The following is a 27427-nucleotide window of genomic DNA, read 5'->3' as shown; positions in this document are numbered from 1 at the left end:
TTACTGGCACACACTGAAGTAACTGTCTAGTTTTATGCGTATTTCTGCACCTGTTTATTGAAGTGTTCCTACTCTTGATTAGGCGTTTGGATTAGCCCCAGACTTTAGGAAAACAAGCTATTCTATTATTATTATTCAAGTTTTTTTTTAAGCGTCTGTAGTTTGGGGTTACTCAATAAAGAGGCAACCAGGATGGTTGTTTAGGAACGAAACAAAATACAATGTTTATGCTTTATTACGATCATTGGTCAAATCTTATTATAATAGCAATGTATATAAGATGTTCCTTGGGTGGGAGGATGAAGGGTGGTGGTGGGAATACTTGCTACAGGTCCAGGCAGCATGGGTAGGACTTAGGTGTAGATACCAGATTGTATGGAGATGACAGCAGATGGTAGGAAGTAGCACAGTCATGAATTTTACCAAAAAGAGACTTCCCAAAGTATGGCTACTCACCAGCTAGTGCAATAGATGGAGATTGAAATCAATCTTACCTAAACCCAGGTCCAAACTCGACCACCAAAGACAACTATGAAATTAAAGATTAGATGTTAATTATGGAGTAATATATGTATATCAAAAGCTCACTGTATAAGACACAGTTCAGTGTTCTAAAACACACTACCCACATTTCTTTACAATGTTCTATGTTCATGTGAAGTACAATTATGTGGATTTTATGGTAATGGCTCGAGGTGTTCCACAAGAACTTTTGTATATTGCTTGGCTGGCGTTCAATCCCAGATGGTCCAAGTGTTTGGGCACCGTTTTCATTTCCCCCCATACTCATATCCACCTCGACCTTGTCTTCATAGCCCTTTCTAATGCTGTATTAGAAGTCGTATACCAACAGGAGTTTTCTCCGGTTAATACTTCACCGTTTTTAAAAACACACAATTGAAAGTGACAACCTCGATGGGAAAATCTAGATGGCACGTTTCAGCCTTCGAGTATTCGACACTGAACCGATCATTTACCTTCCATCCTAGCTTATCTATTTATTTGTGTACAAGAAGGTACAATAGGTTTATGAGAGTACATAACATTGGTGTTCTTACATTCTTGCAAAGCCACTAACACGCATATAGCGTTTCGGACAGGAACTTACAACTATTCGAATTGAACTTTGTAGTAATCAACTGTGATCAGCTATACCAGCAGCTATAAACTGTGGTAACTAGTTTATAGCTGCTGGTAACTATTTTATAGCTGCTGGTAACTAGTTTATAGCTGCTGGTAACTAGTTTATAGCTGCTGGTAACTAGTTTATAAACGCATTTGCGTCAGATATCACAGAAACATTACATAACACAGAAATATAAACTTACATTCTAACATCTATTTGTTCACAACTACATTAAAAAATATATAAATAATATCTCTTCTATTAAACCTTCAGATTCCAGTAAGTTCAAATTACATACATTTATACAGAGTTCTCGATTCCATTTTATCACACACATGAACAATATCTTTCAAGCTATAAAAAATCTTCATATGGATAGATTTAATGTTAAACATTAGAGTAATAAGGCATGCTTGGTAATTTAAATTTAACATCAAAAGCTCATCCATTTTACAAAAAACATATATTATCAAAATACTTGAGAATACGAAATAGATCATCACAGATATTCTTGTGCCCATAAGTCGACTTATACACAAATTCTCCATCAGTTTTTAATGCCTTGGTGCATAAAAAAAATGCCACAGACAACATTTATAATCCTAAACAATGTTAGAAAAAAATAGTCTAGCGTCTATTGACAGTATCCAAGTACACATTTATATACTGTGTACTAGGGAAAAAAAGTCAATTCTGTAGCAAGAAGCTAGGCTGTTTACATAGCTACTTTTGTGTAATTCAAGTTCCAGAAGGCTTCAGCTGGACAAGACTTGGGTGAATGCCAGGCTCTCTTTGAAGACTAGAGGAGGCTGTTGAGGTAGTTCTCTCTTACAACTACCAGGTCGGTGTAGTCGTTGTCGGGAAAGTAGTCGGGTACTGGGAGCGCAGCGTTGAGAATAACGGCCGTGATCACCAGAGCCACGTACAGGAAGAGTGCGACCCACCAGCAGATACGCTCCCACCGCCTCTTCTTCAGGTTCATCAGGATGTTGATGCCCATCAGAACCCCGGCGATAGCGCCTGCCAGGTGAGCCATGTGACCTGTCTGTAGGAGGAACACACTTGCGGTAGTATGGGACCTGCTTTAACGATATGGAACACATATCGTAGTATGAGACTTTCATTATGAGAGGAACACACTTGAGATAGTATGAGACCTGCACTCGAAGTGGAACATTTGTTTATATGATCTGCAGCTGTAATGGAATCCACATTGAAATATGAACGAAGCTTTAACATTTTCAACCATTAAGTGTTAATCAGTAGCTAGGCTAGGCTTCCCTCTTCACTCCAGTATAGCTAGCTTCTGACGAAGGCCTAGCGGTTTAAAATATTTCAGCTTCAATTTCAATTTGGATTTTCCGCATATGCAATTATGTATATAAGTAGTTATAACAATATTTGTTTTTCTAATGTATGCCATCACTTAAGAGTAACTTGTAAACGTATGATAATCATTCATTGGGCATCTAGATGCAAAAAACAGAACAGTAATAAACAGTTGCAAAGCAATGTAAAGCGCAATTCAGACAGCCAGGCAGGTTAGTGTTTGTAGACTCACGTTGGAGGGCGTGGGGCTGCCGTAGGAGTCCCAGAGGGCGTAGCTGACGTCCAACACCGTTACCAGCAGACACACTATCAACTGCAGCCATCGGAACTCCATCTCTGACCAGTTCTGTGGAAATATAGACATGTGAGACATGGGAAATATGGACATTTACTTGTCTACTGTAACAGTGAGACATATACTCTTAGCACTCACAAGTACACAAACCCACACGTCAACTTACAAACACACAGCAAATATACCTAAATTCATAAACAAATATGAACAAATTAAATAATTACAAATCATTTCTCCTGTCACACTCAAGGACATGAATTCAAATTATAAAAACAAAATTACAGGAGGAATGTAAAAATTGTTTTAGGCGATTTAGAGTTCCAGATGAATAAGGTGAGGCTTGGTTCATGCATGGAAACATCGGCGCCATGCGACGTTTCGATCCTTCCAGGACGCTTATCAAGCCTACACTCATTTCATATGTGTGGGTTAGGTTATTTACAACCTACAAATGTTTATTAGCAGCTAATAACATCCTTTGCTGGGACATCTAACCTACCAAGCAGATGAGTTGAGCGTCCAGAGTAGGTTTGTTTGTGTGAGCAGGAGAGTGTACTGGCCAGCAGGAGGTTGTATTGACCAACAGGAAGGTGTACTGACCAGCAGGAGGGTGTACTGACCAACAGGAAGGTGTACTGACCAACACGAGGGTATACTAACCAACAGGAGGTTGCCTACATGAGCATAGGTTATAGCATAGACGCCCCCGGAGGCCCCCGCCAGGTACACAGTGGGCTGGGTGATGGACTGCGCCAGGGAGCCCGCCAGCACCCCAGACAGGTAGATCACTCCCACACGCCACCATCCGTGGACCAGCTCCAGCAGCAGCCCCAGCACCATCTGCATCACCAGGTTCAACACCAGGTGGACATACCTGCAAAAATACATTACTTACAGGAGCCTGTTGATATAATACATTACTTACAGGAGCCCCCGGATATAATACATTAGTTACAGGAGCCTCTGGACATAGTTGGGCGGGCTGCGGTGGGTATGTGCGGGCTGTGGTGGGTATGTGGGCCTGCGGGCCGCTCCAAGCAACAGCCTGGTGGACATACCTGCAAAAATACATTATTTACAGGAGCCTGTTGATATAATACATTACTTACAGGAGCCCCCGGATATAATACATTAGTTACAGGAGCCTCTGGACATAGTTGGGCGGGCTGCGGTGGGTATGTGAACTCTCACAAGTCAAGCCTGGCCTCGGGCCGGGCTTGGGGAGTAGAAGAACTCCCAGAACCCCATCAACCAGGTTAATGCATTAGTTACAGGAGCCTCCTGATGTAATACATTTGTTAAAGGAGCCTCCGGATATAATACATTAGTTACAGGAGCCTGGTGATGTAATACATTAGTTACAGGAGCCTCTTGATATCTTGATTAGTTACAAGAGTCCTCCCGAACGAACAAAATATGATATGATATAAATCCAACCTGTCCTCAGGGAGGAAATCCGCTCACGGGAATGGATTGATTAATGTTGTATTATTGACAATAATGTGAATCGAAAACTATATGAGTACCCGAGACTTCCGTTTACAGAAAGCCAAATTCTCCAAAGAAAACGTTTTCAGCATAAACTTTTTTATATTTTAAACCAACGTTACAATAAAGTTATGACTTGAGAACTTGCCTTTGTTTTACACACTGACGCAGAGCAATGTCTGGCAATATCTATAGCGTCCATAATATGCTGTAAAGACGTACCCAGAGTGAATGAGAGCGTAGGTGAGATAGCGCCAGGCTTCATAGCGTCTGTACGGGTTGTATATGAGTGGGGAGTACAGGGGCGCAGGTCCAGACGGCCCTATCGGCTTGTTCATATCCACAGCGTAGTAAATGAACACCACAATCTGTTGAACATTACTGTATTATAAACTCTTAGGAACATTCACTGCTTGCATATGCTGTCTTATATAGCAGACATCAACGTATTATTCATCCCAGACAGGTGTCTCTTCTAATGATTGGATATTGAGTCTAGGACTCCTCTTAGATTTGGAAACTAAACCCTGAAATTAATTTTAATTTGACTTTAGACATGGTTGAATGTGAAGCTAAGAACACTGACATATATTGGAAAAATAATAAAATTAAAATATTTAGACGTGAACTAAATGAGAAATGAATGAGGCTTATACAAGCGTCAGGCAACGACCAGAACACTGAATTATTGCAGTAGATAAACTACAACCGTCACCCAGAGCGCAACTCCATAGTCTCCTGAGACTGATGGATGCCTACTAAACTCAAAATCAATCGCATTTAAATCACAGGCGCTGGGTATCGGATGCTGGACGATAAGTCAGGCCAGGACACATGAAAGAAAGAAACCCCCCCTCCCACTTTACGGGCTATTCATGCCCGTGCCCCCTTTTGGGTGGCTTAATCTTTATCAATCTCCCACTGACCTCAACCAAGGTGGCGGTGACCATGAAGAGTGCCGGAGGGCAGCACTTGTACTCCTGCAGGTAGTTCCTCCTGTCGGCGGTACGCTCTCCCCGGGGCACCACACTCAAGGCCGCCTTGTTGAACACCTCTCGGGACCTCGAGTGCTCTGCTGAGGCTTCGGCCTAGTGAGGTACAGTGACATGTAAAAAGTTTATTCTATCATAGCAGATATTAGACGCCCAACCCGCACATCCGAAAATACGGGATGTAAATATGTTTCCGATATAACCAGATGTTATCTCTCTCAAACAAAACAATGAGTGTGTACTCACAAAGCGCATGTACTCCTCGTAGTCGAGGTAGCCATCGCTGTTGTTGTCTGCCTGGCGAAGGAGTTGTACCACCAGGGCATTGGGGATGCCGTCCGCCTCCTTCGTCAGTAGGATCCGGTCCCTGACCATTGCTAGCGGGATCCTGCGGGTCCTATCAGGGTCCTGCCGACTCCAGAACTCCTCCGCCACCTGCATTGTGTTGGTTTCCAGAGTGACGGGACGCTGGAGTGAGAATGAAGGAAGGAAGGAGGGAGGAAGGGAGATAGATGAAGGTAAGGATAGATGTAGATAGGAAGGGAGAGTGAGAAGGGAGGGAGACGATAGGATGATAGAAACAAAACGTACGAACAGACGGAGAGTGGAGAAGAAGATGGCAGAAAAATGTGTATAGAGGTAAGATGGAGACGAATAAAATAGGAAAATAAGAATGAGAAACGAGAGAATAAGATGAGGAGCAACAGAGAGCAAGAAATGTGAAGAAATAGGTACGTGAAAAGCAGAGGAGAACGATAAAAACATTAAGTCACATATGCACAAACACCTGCCCACATGGTCACAAACTACACAAACACCTGCCCACATGGTCACAAACTACACAAACACCTGCCCACATGGTCACAAACTACACAAACACCTGCCCACATGGTCACAAACTACACAAACACCTGCCCACGTGGTCACAAACTACACAAACACCTGCCCACGTGGTCACAAACTATACAAACACCTGCCCACGTGGTCACAAACTATACAAACACCTGCCCACGTGGTCACAAACTACACAAACACCTGCCCACGTGGTCACAAACTATACAAACACCTGCCCACGTGGTCACAAACTACACAAACACGTGACCGTAACCTGACCCACCGACACGTAAACATGGATCAAAGATAACAAACAGCTCTGCTACAATTAGTATAAAATAATAAAAAAATCAATGATTGTCAAACAAACTCTACATTAGGATAAGCATTGGATTTGCAACGAAATCTTTAAAGAACACAAATATATTCTAAATCTTCTTTGACGAGTAACAAATGCACTTCGAAACAGAAGAGCAAATATATACAATTAAACACAGAAATCACAATTGCGTGATGCATCAAATGAACAAATCCACAAGGGCCGTGACGAGGATTCGAACCTGCGTCCGAGAGCATCCCAGACGCTGCCTTAATCGACTGAGCTACGACATGGTAAAAGGAGTTGAAACCGAAGTTCTACTGAACTTACTGGATCCTGCAGCCTCTCCGAGACACAAACCAGGGTTTTACACAACTCCCCCCATGCACTCGAGCTATGTCAATAGGCCGTTCTCCCTCTTCGCCCTTACTTCATTACACTCCTTTCAACTCCTTTTCAACTCTTTTTACCATGTCGTAGCTCAGCTGATTAAGGCAGCTTCTGGGATGCTCTCGGACGCAGGTTCGAATCCTCGTCACGGGCCTTGTGGATTTGTTCATATACAATTAAACTTCAGAATTCAATAAATAAGTCATTTTTTCTTAAATTAATAATAAGGTCGCTTGTTACAGATACTATCTTGCATATATATATATATATGTACAGGTGATAACAGTATGAAGTACAGAGACATATACAAGTACAGGTACAGGATCGTATGTATGGACAAGGATGGATACAAGTGCATATATGTTACATATATTCGTACAGATTCAAATACAGGCAGAGGTACAGGTACAATACAGACGAAGGAGAGGAAATTAGTGAATGTACAAGTTTAGATACAGTTGTAGATACAAGTAGAACACGTGCTGGTTTGTGAAGGAAACGGCACAAGTACAGGCGCTAATAAGAATGTGTAGGTGATATTACAGGTTAATTTACAAGAAACGCAACAAATATAGGTGCACTGAACGAGACTCTAGCCTCACAGTGAGAACGAGAGTCTCCCGCCTCACTGTAAGTCCGGAAGGGACTCAAACCACATACTAGTCATCAAGTTAACCAAAACCCATGGCCACTAGCAGCGGGATCTGATCTAGAACAGTGAACAAAGACCAACCATAACAGGGAAAAGAGAGAGAAGAATTGTGAAATCATCGGATCGGGGCGGAAGATTATTGTGTAAAGAACTGTCCTAATGATAGTATAATCCCCTGTGTTGTATATCATTGTGGTGTATGATTGAATTATACACAAGACGGCTCGACAAAGCTTGTTTTCCGATTGTTAAAACGCTATATATCGTGTGGTTAGGATGTATTAACTGAAGTTAGGCTTCAACCCGTTCTCGCACTTGCTTAGTCAATATTGGCTTATTTAATAAGTGCATATGTGACATACTAATTAATTGTAAATATTTTAGTTTACCTTGAAAAGCTTCATAGAAAAAACCGACCTAACCTTCTTAGTATGTTAAGATAAGCATCTTATTGCTTCTTATTTACAATTATTACTTTACCTATCAATGGTATAGGTTAAGTAATAATTGTAATTAAGAAGCAATAAGATGCTTATCTTAACATACTAAGAAGGTTAGGTGAGGTCGGTGTTTTTTATGAAGCTTTTCAAGGTAAACTAAAATATTTACAATCAATTAGTATGTCACATTTGCACTTATTAAATAAGCCAATATTGACTGTAAGCAAGTGCGAGAACGGGTTGTAGGCTTGGTTGAGTTAGGTTAGTGTTGAATAAGGTAAGGAATGTATGTTTTAAAATCCATTGGTGATTCGTGTTGTGTACGATACTACTTATATCCATCAATGTTAGTTAAAATACTTTAAGTCTCATAGCTGCAACTTTCACATTGTAAAAAAACAATTTAATGCACTGAAACGTTGAGAGATAGTTTGACTTGGTAAACAATATCAGTAATTAACATTGCAACGAACACCTGTCCATTAGCAAGGGCAGCGGTTGACATTTGTTATGAAATTGTTAATATTCATCAATTAGCAGTAAAATAAGAGGCCAGTGCAGTTGGATATGTTTTCCGTACTTACATCAAGGCGCTTGACTGGGTCGTAGCTGGCGGCCATGTTGAATGGCTGAACTGACATGCAGAACCAATATGTTGTTTTCCTTCTCCCTTTCCTGCTCTGTCCTTCCTTCTTCACTGTGTTCTTCCTCTGAGATTTTCCCCTACTTACTTTCCTACCTTTTCTTTATTTTTCACCTTGTCCAGGATTGTTTTGTATGCTTTTCGCAACAGATTTTTTTTGCCTGTTGAATCATATTTCAAATGTTTTTATTTTAATTGCTAAAATGTTCGTCTTTACTATTCCACTTGTGGTTCCTCGCCAGTTCTCTTGTGTACGCCGACGTGGGTGTTATATATATGACTGGCTGCACCTCGTTCACATATGCTGCTGCTTACTGAATGCTGACAGATGCTGCGGTCCGCAGTTGAGTCAGAAAGTCTTGACCTCTCGTGGTCGCTGTGGTGTTATGTTGGCCTCAGTGGCAGCGATGCGAGGCTATGCTGTCATTGACAGCGATGCGAGGCTATGCTGTCATTGACAGCGATATGAGGCTATGCTGTCCTCAGTAACAGCGATGCCAGGCTATGCTGTCATTGACAGCGATGCGAGGCTATGCTGTCATTGACAGCGATATGAGGCTATGCTGTCCTCAGTAACAGCGATGCGAGGCTATGCTGTCATTGACAGCGATGTGAGGCTATGCTGTCATTGACAGCGATATGAGGCTATGCTGTCCTCAGTTAATGGTATTTCCAAGCAGGGGCAGAAATTCTTCTCATCCCACAATTTAACTCTGAAAAATATAGGTAAAATTAGATTTAAGAAATTCTAAACTTGCACATAAATGAGCTAATTTGCATATATATACTGATTATTTGCTTATGGGTTGTGATATAGTGATTATGAGGCCTGCAACTGTTACGTCGGAGACAGAAAGCCTGTGTATATATATATATATATATATATATATATATATATATATATATATATATATATATATATATATATATATATTTATATATATATATATATATATATATATATATATATATATATATATATATATATATATATATATACAAACCCAGCCTCCTATGATGAAAGTACTTATAGTAACTATGTGCTCGAAAGTACAAATATGTCGTGATGGACCACCAGAAAGTAGAGGTTGCTGGAATCTGCAATTTGTTAAAAGTAAAAAAAAAATGAAAAATTGCAGATGTTTGCAACGATACCAATGCCAGCCCTAACGCTAGAGAGAAGAAACAGAGGAGACATGATCACAACATACAAGATAGAGGAATAGACACGGTAAACAAGACCAGTTTTAAACTGAGAGAAAGGGGGGGACAATAGGACACATATGGAAGGTGGGAATGTAAAGCAATATTCGTGCCCTGAACGAGAGGTCAACACGTGAAATATACTGAAGGAGGTTGTGTAAGCCACCTCCATTCTCAACGATAAGATCCAATTCGACAAAGAACCCGATCGTCAGAATAATTCAATTATACCAGGTGAAACAAGGCCTGTAGGCGGGGCATAAAGTGCTATACACCTCACTTTCCGGTAGTCACCGATAGGTAAGTATTGATAGGTAAGTACACACGCACACACACATGCTGGATTAACAAGCATTTGGCCTTTGTTGATGAGGCAGGGCTCGTTAATACCGGCCGGTAATCGTTAAACCTTGATTCAACTTGCTTACACACACACACACACACACACACACACACACACACACACACACACACACACACACACACACACACACACACACACACACACACACATCACTGCTATCGTGGGAGGCGGAAGTCCAGTGTTTAATTCCGACAGCTGATAGATTGCTTATTCATGATATAACAGTTACGTCACTATGCTCACCTATTTCCTTCATTCACACCAAGTCTCCTTGAACACCTTAGTTGTCTGATTATGTATGAATTATTTACGCGATATCTAACTGCAAATGACAAGATTGGAACTTAATTGGAAATACCGCATTAATAATTCACGAAACAACTCTACTGTGACATGTTGATTACTATAAGTGTTGGGAATACGAGTGACAATGACCAGCACACACGCACGCACATGCACTCTCTCACACACGCACACACACTCAACAGTAAATTGGTACCTGGGAGCTAGACAGCTGTTAAGGGCTGCTTCCTAGGGATGTGTATGTATGGGGGTGGGGGGAAGGTTGATTGATTGACAGTTGAGAGGCGGGAGAAAAGAGCAGAGCTCAACCCCCGCAAGCACAACTAGGTGAATACACACACGCAAACAGTGATATCACCAGAAACTTTATCAGTGAAGGTTTCAGAGCTCACTAGAGGTAGAGAGGAGGACCCCAAACACCATATACAGACAAACACCATATGTTGTAAATGTGTCACCACGTGATTAGTGACACATAACGTATCCCTACACACCAAGGAGATTTGTAACACATAACACCTGACGTATCCAAACAAACGCATTAACTTACTGTAACATTGTCAGAGGATTGTGAAGTGTTGTCAGGTAATTTTAAATTGTGAATTGTGGCAGTTACTAGAGCAACGTTGGGAGTTGCTTCAAAGGTGGGGTCCAGGAGCTTGAGCTCTTTCCGTGGAAGGTAAATTCATAGATGATGTATATACACAGTTACTTACCTTAAATTAGCAGTTAAGTCGATCGAGTGAGAGAGAGAGAGAGGCGAGGCTTGCGCTATCACTACCAAATGTGTACTGGTTTACCGCTCTGTCCCACGTTAGTCAGCGGTGTATAACACCCCCCACCTCACACACACACACACACACACACACACACACACACACACACACACACACACACACACACACACACACACACACACACACACACACACACACACACACACAGAGTGGTTGACAAATGGAATGCATTAGGCAGTGATGTGGTGGAGGCTGACTCCATACACAGTTTCAAGTGTAGATATGATAGAGCCCAATAGGCTCAGGAATCTGTACACCTGTTGATTGACGGTTGAGAGGCGGGACCAAAGAGCCAGAGCTCAACCCCCGCAAGCACAAATAGGTGAGTACACACACATACACACCATTTTGCTATCTTATCTCTTATCTTTCAACGCTTGTGTTAAATATACCTTTCGAAGTTAATTGATGAAATTCCTGCCGTTAGAGCGTAATTACTTATACTCCCAGTTTCTGCCTACAGGCTCGAACTTCAGCTCTTGGACCCCGCCTTGGCAGCCACCCCTTGTTGTCTAATTCCATACTTAAATGTATACAATCATATCTACTTTCCAAATTATAGATTTGTTTACGTGCACAACCTGCCCGTTTGGGTCATTTAATTGTCCTACTATTCTCAAGCTTAAAACTAATCTTACCTCTTAACTCATGTGTGTTTCAAGCTTACACTCGTTCGCTTGTGGAATTAATTGTTGTTGTTGCTTAAGAATCAGCTACTGGGAACAAAAAGTTCCAAGTAGCACGGGCTATGGTGAGCCCGTAGTGGACTTACCTGGCACAGGAGCGGGGCAGTGCCCGGGTGAATTAATTGTATACAGTTACTTTATATGTAACTTATCAATACCTTAGGATATGTTCTCTCACATTCGCCTCTCTTCTCTCTATCCTCTTGTTTTCGTCGTAAGGATAAGTTCCTCTAGTCTTCCCTCCTATCCTATCGCACGTAATTTTGAAAGGAGCTTCGTTGCAGTCATCGACATCATTTTTAGATTCATTACCTGTTTCAGGTATAGACTATAAGACTGGCTGCATATTGTAGGGTTGGTCTCACATAGGTGATGTGTTCTGAATGACATTTTATTAAGATTCTTCTACCTTCCCAGAGCAGACGGTACCGAGGTACCACCATCCCCACAGCTAACGGTACGGATGGTGTACGACAAGGGGCCAGATTCACGAAAGCACTTACGCAAACACTTACGAACCTGTACATCTTTTCTCAATCTTTGGGGACTTTGTTTCCAATTATTAAACAGTTAATGAGCTCCGAAGCACCAGGAGACTGTTTATAACAATATCAACAGTTGAATGGGAAGTTTTCATGCTTGTAAACTGTTTAATAAATGTAACCAAAGCCGTCAAAGATTGAGGAAAGATGTACACATTCGTAAGTACTTGCGTAAGTGCTTCGTGAACCTGGCCCAAGGCTCTCCCACTTCTGGGAATCAATACCAAAGAACATAATGTAACGTTTCCCAATGTCTGTAGCTCGTCATTTCCCCAGCAGGACGGCTGTAGAATTGAGAACAATAGTCTATCGTGGCGATAGATGGAGCTGTAGAATTAGTGTAGTAGTTCCATTCACTCTAGGAGACTCGAACCCTGGACCCCAGGCGTATGAGGCCAAAGCTCCATCGACCGAGCTATTGAGTAGTCTTAATAAGACTATTGAGTCCAGGGGAATGTAATGTTTATTTCCACAGAAGTGAGGATGACAGTTTAATAATAATAGTTCTACTAGCAGCACCTTCATTACACGGTGTCATTGGGATCAATACCCACATACCTCAATAACATAGTTAGTGTCAGTGATCAATAGCCAGACTCGTTCACTACACTACCCTGGGTAGTGTAGTGAATGAGTCATAGGCTGGAGTACGATACTCAAGCTTATGTACGTACGCGGTACTTCAGGCTATATACCCACACTACACTCTACACTATATACCCACACTACACTCTACACTATATACCCACACTACACTCTACACTATATACCCACACTACGCTCTACACTATATACCCACACGACACTCCAGGCAATATACCCACACGACACTCCACACTATATACCCACACGACACTCCAGGCAATATACCCACACGACACTCCAGGCAATATACCCACACGACACTCCAGACAATATACCCACACGACACTCCAGACAATATACCCACACGACACTCCAGACAATATACCCACACGACACTCCAGACAATATACCCACACGACACTCCAGGCAATATACCCACACGACACTCCAGGCAATATACCCACACGACACTACGCAATATACCCACACGACACTCCAGGCAATATACCCACACGACACTACGCAATATACCCACACGACACTCCAGGCAATATACCCACACGACACTACGCAATATACCCACACGACACTCCAGACAATATACCCACACGACACTCCAGGCAATATACCCACACGACACTACGCAATATACCCACACGACACTCCAGGCAATATACCCACACGACACTACGCAATATACCCACACGACACTCCAGGCAATATACCCACACGAGAGCTAGAGGTCCACCTCCTTCAACACACAACACAACACTACCGGCCCCATGGTGACTGCTGCTGATGCAAGGTGCTGCCACACATGGGAACACACGAACGTTGTTTATGGCCGGTGAACACGGTATATTAGCCAGGAATTCCGCACCACTGGGATGGGAGAGTATGGATTGACATATATCTTCATTTCCAGTAACTCCACTTGTTCCTCTCACGCCCAACCACTTAAGCTAGACGGTAGGGCGACGGTCTCGCTTCATGCAGGTCGGTGTTCAATCCCCAACTGTCCAAGTGGTTGAGACACCATTCCTTTCCCTCCGTCCCATCCCTAATCCTTATCCTGACCCCTTCCCAGTGCTATATACTCGTAATGGCTTGGTGCTTTCCCCTAATAATTTCCCTCCTTGTTCCTCTCACATATATATACTCTACAATATGGTCGTTGTAAATTAGTTTCTCATGTGCTATGTAATATTGCATATTTACATTGTAAATGTAGGAAGTTATCAAATTTATGAATTATTATTAGTTTATTTGTTTCGTTTGCTAGTCCAGGGTTTACTGTGAAGTTTGTAAACTAGAACTGAACTTTTGTGTAATGTTTTCTGCAGCGAGGGCTATATACCCACACTACACTCTACACTATATACCCACACTACACTCCACACATGAGACCAGAAGACATGGCAGGATGTGCAGAATACCCCCGTTGAAAAACAGAGGTGCAACTGGTACTCTGAGAGAGAACTCTATCAACATCAGAGGCCCGAGACTGTTCAACACGCTTCCACTACACATAAGGGGCATAACTGGCAGACCCCTCACAGTGTTCAAGAGAGAACTGGATAAGCACCTCCAAAGGATACCTGATCAACCAGGCTGTGACTCGTACGTCAGGCTGCGAGCAGCCGCGTCCAACAGCCTGGTTGATCAGTCCGCCAACCAGGAGGCCTGGTCGACGACCGGGCCGCGGGGACGCTAAGCCCCGAAATCATTTCAAGATAACCCGTCGAGAAGATCCTATACTAACTAGCATGCCTCCTCGTCTGTCTCACATAGACAGAATTAGATGCATGTTCTACATGTTGTGCAGTAGGTTATTGACCACTCACCCACATAAGGTGATTGGAGTGCATTTTACAATGATAACCAACATGCAATACATTGAAATTGAAATTGAAATAAGTTTATTGAGGTAAAATACACACAAAGGGATGAGGTAGCTCAAGCTATTCTCACCCCGTTCAGTACATCGTGTTAATACATACATAGACACACATCACAAACAATAAACATATTGCCAAATATTCTCAGAGATAAACATCTACATTTCCTTGCAATACATTCATTTTCGTCTGTGCTACATAGAGGTCAAGTGGCAGCGACAACAGCTCAAGCAGCAGGTGATCAATGTAAGGGGCGAGGATCACGCCATGGTAGGTGCTTAGGGAGGGAGACGGTAGGGAAGGAGGGTAGGGGTGATGAGAGAGGGAGGGAACCTGAGGGAGGAGCCAATGATCTCACTCAGCACACTGCTGTCTGACCTCAGCAGCTGCAATATGCAGTCTCCGTGGTGTAGTGGTAAGACACTCGCCTGGCGTTCCGCGAGCGCTATGTCATGGGTTCGTATCCTGGCCGGGGAGGATTTACTGGGCGCAATTCCTTAACTGTAGCCTCTGTTTAACGCAACAGTAAAATGTGTACTTGGATGAAAAGACGATTCTTCGCGGCAGGGGATCGTATTCCAGGGACCATAGGATTAAGGACCTGCCCGAAACGCTACACGTACTAGTGGCTGTACAAGAATGTAACAACTCTTGTATATATCTCAAAAAAAAAATAACACATTCCAACCCATCATCTTGTTTAGATAGTACTTTCTGTAACTATGTGCACCATAGTATAAACATTGACGTATTAAGTAATTAGATAGTAGAATTTGGTACTATTCAAAACTTAACCAAACCAACCTTACCTTGAGGTGTTTCCGGGGCTTAGCGTCCCCGCGGCCCGGTCGTCGACCTGGCCTCCGACCTATGCTTCACTAACCTAACCAAATCTAATCTATGTTGCACTTGCCTAATCTAACATAGCCTAACCCAATCTAACTAAATTTACCGAACATAAACCAATCTAATCTAACTTTGCTAAATATAATCTGTCTAAACTTAAACAAAGCATAGCCAATCCACACTTAACTTATCGTAAACAAACCTCTGACTGCCCAACCTAATCTATCCTAACCTTACCTCCCCTTACCTAGTCTAACACATGCTTTGGCCCTTGGCAAAAATAACGAGAAGACGGTAGATTCGTGTACCGTTCGGTAGATCGATCGACTCCTGTACCGTCCGGTAGATCGATCAACTCCTGTATCGTTCGGTAGATCGATCGACTCCTGTACCGTTCGGTAGATCGATCATCTCCTGTACCGTTCGGTAGATCGATCGACTCCTGTACCGTTCGGTAGATCGATCAACTCCTGTACCGTTCGGTAGATCGATCGACTCCTGTACCGTCCGGTAGATCGATAGACTCGTATACCGTCCGGAGGTACCCAAGTCACGTGATCCGTCTTTTTCATTATACAAAAGACTGTTGTTGCTGTTGTTTAAGATTCTGCTTCTAGGAACAAAAAGTTCCAAGTAGCACGGGCTATGGTGAGCCCGTAGTGGACTTACCTAGCACAGGAACGGGGCTGTAACTAGGCAATATCAACAAAAGACTGTGATATCGTCTCAATTTAACTTATACAGGAAGGTCAGAATAGCATGCCTGCAAAGGACAGGGTGTGAGGTTCTTGATGCTACACAGGTGTGTATAGGAGTAGACTGCTTCTGACTCTTGTTAACAGGCTGAGAGCTTTCCCTTCCCAATAGTAAGCCTTACCCTACTAGTTTTCCCTTGAACACCACCCGCCAATCGGATAGTAACCAAATAAATAGGGGGTAGAAATAGCCTAAACTACTCTATCCCTTTGAGATGCATTTCTTTCTTGTCTCAATAAACATACGTGAACTTGAACCAAATAAACATGAACTAAATACTGTACCGCTTTTTAAACTATGAGATATTGATCAAGCACAAAATACATAATTAAAATTATGAAGCTTGTACTTTTACAGCCTGGTTTTGAATGCTGAAATCTATTTATTATGTTGTGCTACATAGTGTTGCATGACACAAAAATAAGATACTCACAGCAAATGAAGCCATTCTATAACATACGAACACTCTTAAATGGAGGAATAATGACGCCGCGTTGCCATGGCTACGGCGTCTAACAACAAACATGGCGACCAAGATCACCAAATGGACGCGGGAACGAGGTGGGCAGAAAGATTTCGCTGATCTAACTCGCAGAAGTCACCAGCGTCTCAAAATTTGCCTCACAAGCCACGACGCCGCCAAGATGAGAGAACTGGCTCAATGCGCCACCAGAGGCGACACCCAGAAGAGGCAAGAGTCGAGCAGGAAACTGGAGAGTAGAGAGGACGCGGTTATTCGCAGGAAAATAGAGAGACTACGAGCTCAGCTCCATGACGTCACACTCAGTGAGGTTAGCGATAAAGTATTATGATGATATTTACTTTTTTATGAGGAAATTAACTTTTTTTGTGAGGAACTGATCTTGTTTATGAGAAAATTAACTTTTTATGAGAAAATGAACTATTGTAATTTACTTTTTCATGAGATAATTAACTCTTTTGAACGAGAAAATATATTTTACATATATTATAGCCTGTGTGAAACTGAATAAATATGGCGAAAAGTGTAATAATTATTTTATTTGGGTGTAAAATAATACATTGTATACAAATATTCACACCATTATATATTATGTGTATTTTTATGTCTACCTTATATCATATTGGACTAATATGTTTCAGAAATAATTCTCACCGAAACTGTATGGCTGTGTATGCAGAATGGTTGTTTTCTGTCGGGGTTTCACGATCGATACCCACCGAGGACTGACTCATTGTATGAGTGTCCACCGTGACTCATTGTATGAGTGTCCACCGTAGTACTTTGCTTACTCGCCCTTCACCCGTCTCTCATTCAACTTTCATCCGTCCCTCACTCATTTTTCGTCCGTTTGTCACTCATCTTTCAGCCATTTCTCATTCATCTGACATCCTCCTCTCAGTGAATTCTCATCCATCTTACACTCCCCTCTCTCGACCCCCTCATCCATTTCTTGATTTTCTCTTATTATTCTTTTCTTCGTTTCTAACTTTATCTTACCTCCATTATCACATTATTTTTTTATTATTTTCAGCTATTCCTGACAGTACACAAATTGATATGTAAACATTAAATCATTTGTATGGCATAATACAAATTTTATAATAATTATTATTTTATTTATACAAATTACAGAAGATCTGATTACAGAAAATTTATGATTGATGTTTGTATTTCTATAAAGCCACATGTCAAGAACAGCAAAACTACGTATTTTTACCCTGTCTTCACTCTACCAACCGCTCATTCTGTTGGTTCCTTTCCACCCTTACCTGGCAAAAGGAGACGCAGCAGCAGTCGCCGGCGAAGGCGGAGAAGGACCTGGCAAAGAGGAGCGTGGAAGAACTTCAGCGAGAGGCACAGAAAAGGCAGCGAATAGTGACGAGGGCTCGAACCCTCGTTCCCACGACACCCGCCCCCACAACACCAAAGCAGAGAGCCCACACCATCCATGAGCAGGTGGGTGAAGGGGAAGCCTGGAAGTGGATGGCAGGCTCTACAACCAATTACACTCCCTCCTCCAAAAAGAAAAAAATTCCTAATTGAAATCTACGTGTTGAAGAATTTGCTCACTTTATCGAGGTGCCCTAAGGTCTTAAACGTTTATTTTAGTTTCTGATATTTTTATATCGTTTTCTTTGTACATCACTAAAGAAAATGAACCTGAATCACTAACTAAGATATTGTACTTTTGTTGTCGCTTTCGTTGCCGAAGACAAGAAACCTGTACTTAGGCGTATCTAGATCTCCCCCTTGGCTAGCACCTCCCTCGAACACCTCCCTGCAAGTGTGACAGGTTTTGAACCACCAATTTACATGCCTGTGTAAATTATAAAGCATCTTTCTACAGGTGTGTGGCAGTGTTCGAACATTTCCTTACAGGTGTGACCATGTTCGATCCTCTCCCACAGGTGCTGAAGGAGAGAGCAAGACAGGTGAAGGAAAAGGAGGAGCGAGTGAGAGAGCACCTGGAGGAGGAGGCGAGGTGGGCGAGGGTGGTGGTGAGGAACCAACAACAGTTTAAGGAGGACCGATGGAAACAGCACCTCCACAAGACTCACAAGAAGGAGGCATTCAAAAAGGACCTCGATAGATTGTGAGTTACATATGCATGTATATATATGCACACACACATATATCAATGTTTGTCTGTCGGCCCGAGGCTAGAGACCAGACGCATGGAACTAGTATGCCTATTCCTACTCTCACCTAACTTTGCATAGTGATTACAGTGGGGTAGGTGCCCAGCATAGGCTGGTCGAGGTTGACACATTTTTCCAAATAACAATGTTTTACCCTCATATACCAAATCCGAGGAGACTCAGCCACCGGCTCGACCCTTTTGAACAGTGATTTCCAATCTCTTTGTGAATGACCCTATATTGTGTACTCAGGAGTCTAGACCCTCCTAAAATGTATAAGCATATTATTTTTATTACTATATTGTAAAACAAATGACACTGATTTTGGCAAAACTTTAAAAAATTATAATTGTACTTTGCCCTTATTAAGCCGAAGAAATTTTGATGTCACTTACATATAGGTTCTAGTAGCACAAATCCCTGTGCTGACCTGAGTAGCATCTTCGACTCGAAGTCGAAGTAGTCACTTCATCGCACATCTGGAACGTGTTCCGGTCCTCCGTCGATACAACACCCGCTTCCGTACACCCCCACCACAGAGACAGTGATGGATAGAAACAGAGAGAGAAAGATAAAAGGGGATATGTTGATGTGATGACAGACTGTGAAATGCTGTATATGTTCATATATTTTAATTATTTCTGATATCTTTTCATGGATTTTTTGTTGAAGGATGCCGGTTCTACCCAAGTCAGAGAAGAATAGATAAAGAGAGAAAAACAAAGATATAAAATGAGACAGACAAACAGAGGTGCTGAGAGACAGATACACAGAAAGACAGTTCTGCTAGGATATAATGTACATGCGTAATAGGTGTGTTTTATTATTTCTTCTGTGGTGGATGCTGTCTGGTGGAGGTGTGAAGAGCGAGCAGCCAGCCGGGAGACTGAACGAGCCCACCTCCAGCGTCTCCGGCAGGAGTTGGAAGGCAGCGAACAGGTGTATCTCCAGTATCAACACCACCTCCACACACAGGTTGGTTGGTTTCTTTCTCTTATTTGCATTTTTTATCTTTCATAAATGGGTTATGAAGTTTGCTTAGGTGGTGTCTAATTTTTCTCTCCATGTATCAGGCCCTGCACATGGGTTTCTTGTATACCAATATATCTCTCTATGATTGAAGGCAATTATAAGCTTTACCTTTATTCTATAAGCAGTTGTTGCTGGCCCTTGTATGATAATTATTAAAGCTCCACTACTTCTTATTCCTACTTCAGCTTTCTATTGTGTTCTGGTGGATTGTATACAGCCCCTTTAATTATCTTCACCTGTTTCTAAGATTTATGCGACATAGTTAGAATGTTCACTGGTATCTGAAGTTACAGTGAATGTTCACTGTAACTTCCTCAAAATTCCTCTCCGAATTAACAGCGGTTTACACCTCCAGTTCTCTGCGATAATCAGTACGAGCCATCAGGAGGATTTGAACTGCATATTGGATACTCCCAAGCACATGCCTTAAACCACTGGACCACTGTCTTTTGTTTTATATTTCTGATCATCTGGTAGCCTCTGGGAATAACTGCATTATAAATGGCCACAGTATCTTTTGTCTGTTAAAGCTCTACTATCAGGGTCTGCCTTTCGAGTACTATCTTTCAGGACATTCACTTTGTTGGAGATTCCATCGACATTTGTTTACCCGATAAACAAACTTCTTGGTAACTCTGTTGGCATATACACTAATTGGCATATGTATTTTTGGTATAAAAATTCGTAATTTCAAACTCCAAATATGTGCAGTGAGCACATTGGCACATATGGCTAAAAAATTATGCTTATGAGTCAGATTTGCGATATTTCCGATATTTTGAAAACTGCTGAATGGTTTGATTAAAATCTGAAGCATCGCCGTTTTCAGTAATTGGCATATTTTCGGTATAATAGGTCGTAATTTCAAACTGCAAATATGTACAGAGCCAAAAATTGGCTCCAAAATATGGCTCAGGAGTCGGATTTGGGATATTTTGAAAACTGCAGGAGGGGTTAGGGCAAAATGTGACTCATCGCCGTTTTCAGTAATTGGCATATTTTCGGTATAAAAAGTCTTAATTTCAAACTGCAAATATGTGCAGAGAGCCAGAATTTGGCTCGAAAATATGGCTCAGGAGACGGATTTGGGATATTTGGAATATTTTGAAAACTGCAGGGGATTTGGACAAAATGTGACCCATCGCCGTTTTTAGTAATTGGCATATTTTTTTTATAAAAAGTCGTAATTTCAAACTGAAAATATGTGCAGAGAGCCAGAATTTGGCTCCAAAGTATGGCTCAGGAGTGGGATTTGGGATATTTTGAAAACTGCAGGGAGGTTTGGGCAAATTGTGACGCATCGCCGTTCTCAGTAATTGGCATATTTTCGTTATAAAAAGTAGGAGTTTCAAATTGCAATTATGTACAGAAAGCCAAAATTTGACTCCAAAATATGGTTCAGGAGTAGGATTTAGGATATTTGGGATATTTTGAAAACAACAGGGGTTTGGGCAAAATGTGACCCATCGCTGTTTTCAGTAATTGGCATATTTTCTGTATAAAAAGTCGTAAATTCAAAATGAAAATATGTGCAGAGAGCCAGAATTTGGCTCTAAATTATGGCCCATGAGTCGAATTTAGGATATTTGGGATATTTTAAAAACTGCAGGGGGGTTTGTTCAAAATGTGACCCATCGTCGTTTTCAGTAATTGACATATTTTCGGAATAAAAAGTCGTAATTTGAAAATGAAAATAGGTGCAGAAAGACAGAATTAGGCTCGAGAATCACGCTTAGGACTCAAATTTCCGACATGTTAGATATTTTGAAAACTGCAGGGGGGTTTGGGCAAAAAATGACCCATCGCCGTTTTCAGTAATTGGCATATTTTCGGTATAAAAATTCGTAATTTGAAAACGAAAATAGGTGCAGAGAGTCAGAATTCGACTGAAAAATCACACTCAGGAGTCAAATTTCAGACATTTCAAATATTTTGAAAATTGCAGGGGGGTTTGGGCAAAATATGACCCATCGCCGTTTTCAGTAATTGGCATATTTTCGGTATGAAAAGTCGTAATTTGAAAATGAAAATAGGTGCAGAGAGTCAGAATTCTCCTAAAAATCACGCTCAGGAGTCAAATTTTCGACATTTTAGATGTATTGAAAACTGCAGGGGGGTTTGGGCAAAATATGACCTATCGCTGTTTTCAATAATTGGCATATTTTCGGTATAAAATGTAGTAATTTGAAAATGAAAATAGGTGGAGAGAGTCAGAATTCGGCTGATAAATCACGCTCAGGAGTCAAATTTCTGACATTTCAGAAATTTTTAAAATTGCAGGGGGGTTTGGGCAAAATATGACCCATGCCGTTTTCAGTAATTGGCATATTTTCGGAATAAAAAGTCGTAATTTAAAAATGAAAATAGGTGCAGAGAGACAGAATTCGGCTCGAAAATCATGCTTAGGATTCAAATTTCTGACATTTTAGATATTTTGAAAAGTGCAGGGGGGATTGGGCAAAATATGACCCATCGCTGTTTTCAGTAATTGGCATATTTTCGGTATAAAAAGTCATAATTTGAAAATGAAAATAGGTGCAGAGAGTCAGGATTTGGCTCGAAAATCACGCTCAGGAGTCAAATTTCAGATATTTTGAAAACTGCAGGAGGGTTTGGGCAAAATATGACCCATCGCTGTTTTCGGGTAATTGGCATATTTTCGGTATAAAAAGTCATAATTTGAAAATGAAAATAGGTGCAGAGAGTCAGGATTTGGCTCGAAAATCACGCTCAGGAGTCAAATTTCAGATATTTTGAAAACTGCAGGGGGGTTTGGGCAAAATATGACCCATCGCTGTTTTCGGGTAATTGGCATATTTTCGGTATAAAAAGTCATAATTTGAAAATTAAAATAGGTGCAGAGAGTCAGAATTTGGATCAAAAATCAAACTCAGGAGTCAAATTTCCGAAATTTCAGATATTTTCAAAACTGCAGGGGACCTTTGGGTAAAATTTGACCCATCACCGTTTTCACTAATTGGCATATTTTCGGTATAAAAAGTCGTAATTTCAAACTCCAAATATGTGCTCACGAAACCTCACGTAACGAAACATAACGTAACATCATTATCTCCAAAACAATTCCATGTTCCAATGATCAAAGAGGGTAAAAACACTACAAGATACAAGTTATTCTATATGAATGAGGACTGGCTGTGGCTATTAAACAATACTGCTTTATCAACTTCAGTCATAATTATATGTGAATTTGTGCATCCATTACATAAATCAAGTATATGAATATACGTTCGTGGTGTTTAGGGGAGATTTAAGCATTGCAAAACTAATTAAGGCAATAGCATTGTAATTGAGACTGGTTCTGAGTAAACTGTCAGTCTTTGCACAGTACCGCAATTCAACAAACACCTGCCTATCTAACGTCGAATGTCGTCGTTATTACGCCTTGGTACATTCAATAAAGACTAAATAAAGTAGATAAACCTCTAATTTTCATAAGTGTTCATGTAATTAGTGCATTTGAAAGCTTACTAACAAGTTCTGAGTGATATATTCGTCAGCCAGACCCATAAGAGAAAACCCACACAATGAATGGGTAACTATAATTACTTTTCTTCTCGATCATAGTTATCCCATTGATTTACACTTGGTTTGTACAATGACCACCTCGTATTAAATGCTAGGAAACTACCAAATCCAATCATCCACTAAACTCAAACAGAAAAATAAAAATATCCTACAAACCTCTATTAACCTTTCCATAAAACACCACTGATTAACAACACCCGTTTCTCTCATCATTTATAAACTTAAAAACTTTGCTAATATACCCAATCTCAATCAATTTTAAATTTCAACATGTGACATCCCTCCTTATTAATAACTTGACATCCAACGTCTATATGATAAGCTTATAACACCTAATCTTCTTTGTAAAGGTGTTATATTATATTACATATAGCCCCCACCCTCCCGAGTCCATCGTTGGGGAGGGGGGGGGACAAATTTGTATTTGCCGCCTTTTAATACTTCTGTGAAATATTTCGGCTAATATTATTAATATAAAATAGGTCATCAATTTTCTTTTACAAGGCACTAATTCTATTATCAATTCTCCACTCTCAGCAGATTTCACAATGATCACTATGAACTTGTTCTAAAAGTGCAAGATTAATTTATTAAATAAACAGTTTATGCATCCCTTTTTAATACAAAGTTTGTGTCACTCGACCGGTCGTATATTTATGTGTATAGTACAGATTACATGTCAAGTTGAGGTGAATATTATTAGGGTAAGTCGGTTTGGTTTGGGGTAAGATCAAGTTCAAGTATGTTTATTGAGACAAGAAAGAAATACATCTCAAAGGGATAGAGTAGCTTAGGCTATTTCTAGCCCCCTTAGGCTACTTCTGTAATCTTCTAAGATTACACTGCTCTGTCCCACTCTTCCCCTCCCACAGGAACTATATCTTACACCCACAGGGACTATATCTTACACTCATGGGGACTATATCTTACACCCACAGTAACTATATCTTCTTAAAACACAAACTTTATCGTTCCCTTCCCTCTCTGTTCTTCAGGCCGCCCAAGAGAAGGTCAGGAAGCGAGAGGAGCTCTTGAACGAGATCGAGCAGGTAAGGGCGAGGCAGCTACAAGAGGCACAGAAAGAGGACGAGACGAGAGAGTCGCACCTGAGGTACTCTGCAGCCAAGAGAGCTTACGCCAGGAGGATCAAACAGAGGATCCTGGATAAGATGAAGGGCAAGAGGACTCCCGTGGCAGGAGCTCCTGAAGAGGAGAGGAGAACGACAGAGACGTGAGGGATTTTAAACTCTGCGGGCTCACCATAGCCCGTGCTACTTGGAACTTTTTGTTCCAGGTAGCGAATCTTTAACAACAACAACGTGAGGGGTTGTAGGAGTCAAGAATTTATTCAACCACTTACGAAACCTTTACATCTTTTCACACACCACGGCGGCTTTGCTTACATTTACGTAACAGTGTATGAGTTCCGAAGCGCTACGAAGTTGTTTATAACAACCGATTCATAAATGTAAACAAAGCCGCCATGATAAAGGAAAGATGTACTGGTTTCGTATGTGGTTGTATTAACCCCTGATAAATCCCGTGAGGCCAGATTCACGAAGCAGTTACGCATGTACTTACGAATGTGTACATCTTTCCTCAATCTTTGTCGGCTTTGGTTACATTTATTAAACAGTTTACAAGCATGAAAATTTTCCAATCAACTGTTGTTATTGTTACAAACAGCCTCCTGGTGCTTCGGAGCTCATTAACTGTTTAATAATTGTAAACAAAGCCGCTAAAGATACAGAAAAGATGTACAGGTTCGTAAGTGCTTGCGTAACTGCTTCGTGAATCTGACCCAACTTAAGGCTGGTGTCACATAAACTGACCATTAACTAGGCTGCGACGAGGAGGTTATCTTGAGATGATTTCGGGGCTTTTAGTGTCCCCGCGGCCCGGTCCTCGACCAGGCCTCCACCCCCAGGAAGCAGCCCGTGACAGCTGACTAACACCCAGGTACCTATTTTACTGCTAGGTAACAGGGGCATAGGGTGAAAGAAACTCTGCCCATTGTTTCTCGCCGGCGCCTGGGATGGAACCCGGGACCACGGGATCACAAGTCCAGCGTGCTGTTCGCTCGGCCGACCGGCTCCCTCCCTCATGGATGCCAACTGCAATGTCAATTGAACAGTATAACATTGATATAATTTACATAGAGTGAGTATGTCAGAGGGAGCCGGTCGGCCGAGCGAACAGCACGCTGGACTTGTGATCCTGTGGTCCTGGGTTCGATCCCAGGCGCCGGCGAGAAACATTGGGCAGAGTTTCTTTCACCCTATGCCCCTGTTACCTAGCAGTAAAATAGGTACCTGGGTGTTAGTCAGCTGTCACGGGCTGCTTCCTGGGGGTGGAGGCCTGGTCGAGGACCGGGCCGCGGGGACACTAAAGCCCCGAAATCATCTCAAGATAACTTCTCAAGATAACAGTAGTAAATTAGCGGAAAAATAAGAATTTAAAATATCGTCTTAAGAAATGATATAATTCATTTATATAAATGAGAAAATATGAGAGAAAAATGAGAGAAATATGAGAAAATAAATGAGAAAAAACATGTGAACAAAAGTATTAATTACTGTACCGCAACAATTGTTTACTGGAAACAAATTATCACAAAAGGTTAGCGGGAATTGGTCGTAATATCGAGCGACAACCGCTAGATAACGAAACCGATGGATTTAATGACTAAAACAGAAATGCCATATTGATTGTTTCCGCTGGAGGCGGCTAGTGTATTGTGCACCCCATACTTATCTTGGAGGCGGCTAGTGTATTATGTACCCCCATACTTATCTTGGAGGCGGCTAGTGTATTGTGTACCCCATACTCATCTTGGAGGCGGCTAGTGTATTGTGCACCCCCATACTCATCTTGGAGGCGGCTAGTGTATTGTGTACCCCCATACTTATCTTGGAGGCGGCTAGTGTATTGTGTACCCCCATACTCATCTTGGAGGCGGCTAGTGTATTGTGCACCCCCATACTCATCTTGGAGGCGGCTAGTGTATTGTGTACCCCATACTTATCTTGGAGGCGGCTAGTGTATTGTGTACCCCATACTTATCTTGGAGGCGGCTAGTGTATTGTGTACCCCATACTCATCTTGGAGGCGGCTAGTGTATTGTGCACCCCCATACTTATCTTGAAGAAGGTAGTGTATTGTGCACCCCCATACTTATCTTGAAGAAGGTAGTGTATTGTGCACCCCCATACTTATCTTGAAGGAGGTAGTGTATTGTGCACCCCCATACTTATCTTGAAGAAGGTAGTGTATTGTGCACCCCCATACTTATCTTGAAGGAGGTAGTGTATTGTGCACCCCATACTTATCTTGGAGGTAGTGTATTGTGCACCCCATACTCATCCTGTAAATGGAAGTTTGTAAACCCATACTCATCCTGAGTGGTAATATATTGAGCACCCATACTCATCCTGAGTGGTAATATATTAAGCACCCATACTCATCCTGAGTGGTAATATATTGAGCACCCATACTCATCCTGAGTAATAGTATATTGAGCACCGAAACTCATCCTGTGAGCGCTAGTTTATTGTGCATTCCAAAAAAATTACAGCGGGCACAAAAGGTCTTGATCAGACCTTTTGTGCCCTATTGTGCAAACTTCAAAAAATTTTGTCATTGAATACTTATGACTATATGGACTATTATAGCCTGTTAAAAAAGAGAGGGGGAAGCAGGGGTCCAAAACCTCTTCCTATTACACAATTTGGCTGTGTGT

General features: G+C 41.6%; 2 protein-coding genes across 5 annotated transcripts; one reads left to right on the top strand and one right to left on the bottom strand.

Moving 5' to 3' along the window:
* Window positions 1-219: 219 nt before the first annotated feature.
* On the bottom strand, window positions 220-17059 carry LOC123746517 (rhomboid-related protein 2). Of its 4 annotated transcripts, none has more exons than XM_069318330.1 (8): window positions 16922-17059; window positions 8450-9221; window positions 5477-5698; window positions 5165-5326; window positions 4461-4606; window positions 3411-3624; window positions 2688-2801; window positions 220-2171 (listed from the first exon to the last, which is right to left on the bottom strand). In XM_069318330.1, the coding sequence occupies exons 2-8, from the start codon at window positions 8504-8506 to the stop codon at window positions 1926-1928; spliced, it is 1161 nt and encodes a 386-aa protein (XP_069174431.1). In that variant the 5' UTR covers window positions 8507-9221; window positions 16922-17059; the 3' UTR covers window positions 220-1925. The 4 variants fall into 4 exon arrangements, with proteins under 4 accessions (XP_069174431.1, XP_045584004.1, XP_045584003.1 ...); XM_045728048.2 differs by lacking the exon at window positions 16922-17059 and adding an exon at window positions 13718-13777; XM_045728047.2 differs by lacking the exon at window positions 16922-17059 and adding an exon at window positions 11095-11249.
* On the top strand, window positions 17013-26535 carry LOC123746518 (uncharacterized). Its single transcript, XM_045728050.2, has 5 exons — window positions 17013-17279; window positions 18251-18427; window positions 18880-19064; window positions 19968-20085; window positions 24684-26535. The coding sequence occupies exons 1-5, from the start codon at window positions 17013-17015 to the stop codon at window positions 24921-24923; spliced, it is 987 nt and encodes a 328-aa protein (XP_045584006.1). The 3' UTR covers window positions 24924-26535.
* The last annotated feature ends 892 nt before the right edge of the window (window positions 26536-27427 follow it).

Source organism: Procambarus clarkii, chromosome 90 (genome assembly GCF_040958095.1).
Source record: "Procambarus clarkii isolate CNS0578487 chromosome 90, FALCON_Pclarkii_2.0, whole genome shotgun sequence".
NCBI classification, from domain to species: domain Eukaryota; kingdom Metazoa; phylum Arthropoda; class Malacostraca; order Decapoda; family Cambaridae; genus Procambarus; species Procambarus clarkii.
Note: the sequence above shows the minus strand (reverse complement) of the source record. Positions and strands in the feature narration are given on the sequence as shown.